A 5615-nucleotide genomic window follows, 5' to 3' on the forward strand; every position below is an offset into this window, starting at 1 on the left:
CCGCCGCCGCGGGCTCAACTCCACCCGGCGGAGCCCGGCGCGCCGTAGCCACACAAAAGAGGCGTGAGGGCCGGGACCGCGCGGCCGCAGGGGCCGGCGCGGGAGGGGACGCCGGCAGCGCCGGGAGGCGCGCGGGCAGAGAGGACGGCTCCGAGGCAGGATGCAGGATGCGGAGGACCTGACACTTCTTGGAAACTCTTGGAAATGGCTCCCGCCACAGCGCCGGAGGGGGCTGCGAACTGGAGGTGCGCGCTCGCCCCTGCCGGGCTGCTGAGCCGCGCTCGGATGGAGGGCCCCGAGGCGCTGTCCCTGCGCCCTGCCGTCGGCTCGGGCTGAAAAAGTTTCTCCATGCTTCCTTTGTGCCGCCCGAGCTCCCCGGCTCTCCCTGGGTAAGTGAGGGATACTGTTTGCTTATAGCGCTGCCATTTTGAGCAAATCTGTCAGTCCTCGGCCCCCGAGCCGCCCCTCCCCACCCTCTGTCCCGGAGCCCTGGTGCCCCCGGCTGGCGTCAGGAGAGGCTTTTTCCCGGGGGCAGGCTGCACGGAGCGCGCTGCCCATAAACTGGGAGTTCAGGATTGCCCGCACTTGGCTCCTGCCGGTCTTCTTCCCAGAGGCGGACTCCCAGCTGCTGCGCTCATGTGACTCCAACACAAATAAGCCGACCAGAACGTAGGGCCAGGGGATCGCTGCCCTGCGGGGTCGGGGCCCTGGGGTGGGGGTGGGCACAGCATCGTGCTTCCAGACTGTGCACCGTGAGCCTCAGCCAGCCAGTGGGGCTTAATCCATCATGAGCGGAGAACTTGAATGTCTCTTTTGGAAGCAGTTGTATTTTTAGACACCCCTCCTTGGCTCCCCCCATCCTCCATTCCTAAACCACGGTGAGACCAGCGCCAGGCCGTAAATTGCTAGGGCAGCCAACCTCGACTGCTAAGTTTGTTTTCTCTCATGAGAGGTAAAGGAAAGCCTCAGAGGTGGGTGTTCCGCGGCATCTGACCTTTGTTTAGTATTTCATGTCAGATGGTAATACATTAGAAAGGGGTGCAGCTCTGGACAGAGTTGAAGGAATAATAAACTAGGGAGTTAATGACTGGCTATTAAACCGATTTTAAAGATCTTCTGTAAACGACTGTTGAAATCCATCCCAACCTTCCCTACATTCTACCGGAGCCAAAGCTGCCTTGCTGAGGAGAAACCCAAACAGATGCCTCCCTCCCTCAAGGCATCTAGCATGTGGTGCGCCTGACCAATGCCCAGCAAAATGTTAGCCCTTTTCTCCTGGAAGAACCACCCTGCCAACTGAATATGAATTTGCTTCTAAAATGTCTGGTCCTTAAAGACTTAAGATAACCACAGATCTCCAGATTATTTTAGATGCTGGAGTCCAGGGATCACTTAAAACAACAGTCTCTGTGTTACATCTACATAATAAATGTGATTTGGGGGGATGATGGATGGATAGTAAGCTTAAAAAAAATCTGTACTTACTGATGCAGCTCCTTATAACAAAATTTAAGATTTCTAGATATAGTCTCTATGCTGACCCTTCTCTAACCTACCTAGTGTTTCTCTTTACTGAACCCCAGCTAAGTTCCAAAGAGATACTGATTTGCAAACCTAGTAAAGAACTTACTACCTTTTGCATTCCTACTGATGGAGAAAAGACGCTGCCTTATATTGATATAATGGAAGGAATGAGAAAAGCTTTTTGCCGAAGCACCAATTAAAAGCAAAATTCTGCCTAAGTAGTTTCACATTTTCGAAAGGGTAATTTAGTCTAAAACATGCATTATCTTATACAGGAAAAACATACCAAAAGGCTTGTGAGTGGTATCTGAGTCTTTCAGCTCATGCAATGCCCTTAATTTCAGCATCTCTGTTATAGGAGGGAACATAAGAAATGGAACAGAAAATGTGTTACTCTGGGGATACAGTGGGACTGAAAGTTGTAGAAGCTGCTGGATAACCACAAATATGTGTCTGTGAATTTACCTACCCAGGCTTGTTTAAAAATGACTAAACTTCCTAAGGATAGCCTATTGATTGTTGTCACCTTCCCTTTCTAAAAATGATCTCATGAGAAAGGGATGAATTAAAGAGCTTTGGCTTGGGGAAATGTCATTTTACAAATCATCATTGGTATGTAGATGGCTTTACCTAGCTAATTGCCTGCTCATTTGAAAACTGGGATTCTGTAGAGTGCTCTTGGCACTTTAATAAGGGGTCAGACGGCTATTATGGCAGAGTGTTATTTTTTTTAAATTGTTATTTTCTCACTGAAGACAAATATCTTTCTCTTGGAGATTCCAGGAGACTTCTCAAATTCCCTCATGAAATCTAGCACATGATACCTTTAAGGGGAGTTCCGAGGGAGGAGAGAAGGCCAGAAGGAAGAGCTCAGTTACATAACCAGTTACCTAAAACTAAATATTCCACCCCAAGAAGCTGTCCAGATGTTGCAGAGTGGAGATGGGGAGAAGGCTGTGAGAGGGATCTGCTTGCCTTCAGCGGCAGGAACAAAGATAAATGGAGGACAACTTTGTCAAGGGATTTATTGTCAAAGTATTGCAGTATCTCTAGTGTTTTCCCCGCAGTGAATTCTCGATTAACTATCTGAAGTAAATAAACCCTCTGCCTGCCAGTGAAATGAATCCCTTTGTCTTTATAGAACAGTAACTTTCCTGACTGTTCTGGTGACTTTGGGCCCCACATGAACAGATTCCTCAACTTAGACCCTTGGACTGCCCGTGGCAGCTCCCTTGGGAAATCTGATTCCAGCAGGACTAAGGGAAAGAAGGCTCTTGCCAGGAAAGTCTTCAACCACCAAGTTGAGGCCCCACGTTTAGTTTTTACCAATGACTGAAATTCATACCTATAGAGTGTATGGAGGGATGGGCTAGGGAGGGGCGAGAAGACGGGTTCTCTCAGATGTTTTGTCACCACCTATCACTTAATGCAACAACATTCCCTTCTCTGCTGTCTTCCCCACCCCAGCCTTGGGTTAGTGGGTGAAGACTCTGGGGTGGGCGGGCCTCTCGTGGAGTGGGGCCAGGGAGCAGGGTGACTGCAGCGCATGCTGCAGCCACGCGCACACCCTCTGACTTCTTCCTCTGTTTGCAGCAGGAGGAGGTAGCGGAGCAGCCAGTGGGCAGTTGGTGCCCGCCCTGCACAAGCCTCCACCCCAGAGGCTAGACCCACACTCCAAAAGTTCGCCATGATCGCCACCGGAGGCCTGCTGAGGATTTCCGCCAGAAAGCAGGATCCCCTCCGGCCCCCAAGCCAGGTCCCCAAACGCAAGCGGAAAGCCAGAAAGAGGCGCAAGAACGACGTGGTGGTGGTGAAAGGGAAGCTGAAGCTGTGCTCCATCTCGGGGCTGGTGGCCTTGTGCGGGATCCTGGTGCTGCTGGTGGGCATAGCCATGGCAGTGGTGGGCTACTGGCCCAAGGCCAACGGGGCCAGTAAGGAGGGGGGTAAGCAGCTGCCGTCCGCGGGCAGTGGCCACCGCGTCCCAAACACTGCCAATAGCAGCAACGGTGGCGGTAAAAACAGGTCCAAGAGCCACTCGGGGACTCCGGGGAGTGTCAACTCCAGTTCGGTGGGAGCGCCCAGGGGCACGCCCCCAGCGCGTCCCGCCGCCCCCGCCTCGTCCTCCACTTCAGTGGGGTTCTTCTTCAGTGTCTTCTCCGGCTACCTGCACTCCGACAAGCTCAAGGTCTTCGGGCCCCTCATCATGGGCATTGGTATCTTCCTCTTCATCTGCGCCAACGCCGTGCTCCACGAGAACAGGGACAAAAAGACCAAGATCATCAACCTGCGGGATCTCTACTCCACCGTCATCGACGTGCACAGCCTGCGCGCTAAAGACCTGGCGGCCGCCGCGGCCGCGGCTGCTGCTGCTGCAGCCGCTTCCTCGTCGTCCTCGGCCCCCACCTCGGCGCCCCCCGGGGCCGCGCCGCTCAACGGCTTCCTTAGTTACGTGCAGTCTCGGGGCCTGGAGCTGAAGCCCGGGAGCTGCTGCGGCGCCGGAGATGCCTTCGGAGCTGCGGCGATGTTGGCCAAGGGCTCGTGGCCCCACCCCTCGGCGCTGAGTGGCGGCGGAGCCAGGAGCGCCGCGTCCCCGCCGGACCTGGCCTCGTCCCCGCGCTGCCCGCGGGAGCCCCCGCGCCTCGCCGAGGCCGTGTACAGCATCTACCGCGAGCGCTCGGGCGTGGCCAGCCGTTGCCGGGCCGCGGCTGCCAGCGGCGTCAGCAGCCCGGCGCCCTGCAGCCCACCCGAGAGCTGGGGGCGCCAGAGCACCGCCAGCTCCCTCGTGGGCTCCTCGCTGAGCGCCTTCGCGCTGCTACCCTTGCAAGGGGACCGCGACAGGGACGGGGACGCAGAGGGCGCGAGCTGCAGTTGGCAGAGGCCTCCCGGGGCGCGCGGGCCCCGGGAGACCCCGCCGGGCGAGCTGGACCTGAGTTTGACCAGCCTCCGAGGCGCGGAGGGCGGCGCGGGCTGGGCGCGCAGCGAGCTGGAGGAGCCCGAGGGCGCGGTGGCGCTGCGCACCGCCAGGGGGCAGGGCTGCCGCCCGCCTAGGACCGGCAGGTACCCGGCTCTGCGGCGCCGCAGCACCAGCGGCCTCCCAGACTACCGGGCGCCGCGGTCCCCGGAACCCCCGCCCTCCCCGGGCAGCGGGGACCTGGACTTCAGCCTTTTGGCCGAAACTGCCTCCTCCTCGCCTCCCCTGCGACTGCAGGACTCTCCTGCGGCCAGGCGGGACTCGGGGAGTTCGCGGTCGGACGACCCAAGCAGCAGCAATAAGGGCTACGCTCCTCTGCAGGAGGCCGGCACCTCCCTGGAGTCGGTCGTGGACACCGTAGCCAGTGACAGGCAGGATTGCGAGGCCGCCACCGGCCTAGGTGCGGAGCAGAGCACCCTGGAGGGTGCCAGCCAAGAGCCACCCTCTGCCGAGCAACCTCAGCCTGTGCAGAGGCAGTTTACAAACAAGGAGAAACTCTTCATGATTTCCCGGTCTCATGCCATAGGGGTGGAAGGAGAACTGGAAGGCGCTGGCACTTAGCAAGAGGAAGAAGGGAGGGAGGAGGGGAAATGGGCCAAGCGCCCACTTTAATCAGTGCATTAACAGGTCCCTTTTTGTGGACTGATCCGAGGACATCATTCAATATCCAAAGAGCTGCAGAATGTTAACTTGAATTGAGTTCACAAGATTCCTGTAGATAACTCCAAGCAATTTTTTTTTTAAGCAAACTAGTCTTTTTATGTCCGATGGTGACTGTATGTCCCATGAAAACCAAATGTATTACAAGGTCAGCAATCTAGTTCATTAGATAAAATTCTCTTACTTTCTTAGGATCAAAATAATATATTTTTGACAGTAACTGTGCACTTTATTCCAACTTTTGTTTTTATGAGGGGGGGTTGTTGGGTTTTGTGTGTGTGGGTTTTTTGTTTATTTGTTTTTAATCCCTAACTTCCCTACTCCTTGTACTGGTTTTGTCCATAGCTGCTTGTGAATGACAAGCTTTTTCTTTTTCTCCCTCCCTTTGAGGAGCATAGAAGGTTTATCTCAGTTCTGTTAGAATTGATCTTACTAGATGAAGTCAAAGCCAAAAGCAACC

At 55.4% G+C, this 5615-nt stretch overlaps 1 protein-coding gene across 2 annotated transcripts; it reads left to right on the forward strand.

Annotated features, from left to right (window-relative positions):
* The first annotated feature begins 253 nt into the window (after window positions 1-253).
* TMEM200C (transmembrane protein 200C) lies at window positions 254-5387 on the forward strand. 2 transcript variants are annotated; one of them, XM_053571770.1, is made up of 2 exons: window positions 254-389; window positions 3118-5387. In XM_053571770.1, exon 2 carries the CDS (start codon window positions 3212-3214, stop codon window positions 5054-5056), a length of 1845 nt encoding a protein of 614 aa, XP_053427745.1. In that variant the 5' UTR covers window positions 254-389; window positions 3118-3211; the 3' UTR covers window positions 5057-5387. The 2 variants fall into 2 exon arrangements, with proteins under 2 accessions (XP_053427745.1, XP_053427746.1); XM_053571771.1 differs by having other exon boundaries at window positions 309-389; window positions 3121-5387.
* The last annotated feature ends 228 nt before the right edge of the window (window positions 5388-5615 follow it).

The sequence above is a fragment of the Nycticebus coucang genome, chromosome 19 (genome assembly GCF_027406575.1).
Source record: "Nycticebus coucang isolate mNycCou1 chromosome 19, mNycCou1.pri, whole genome shotgun sequence".
Lineage (NCBI taxonomy): Eukaryota > Metazoa > Chordata > Mammalia > Primates > Lorisidae > Nycticebus > Nycticebus coucang.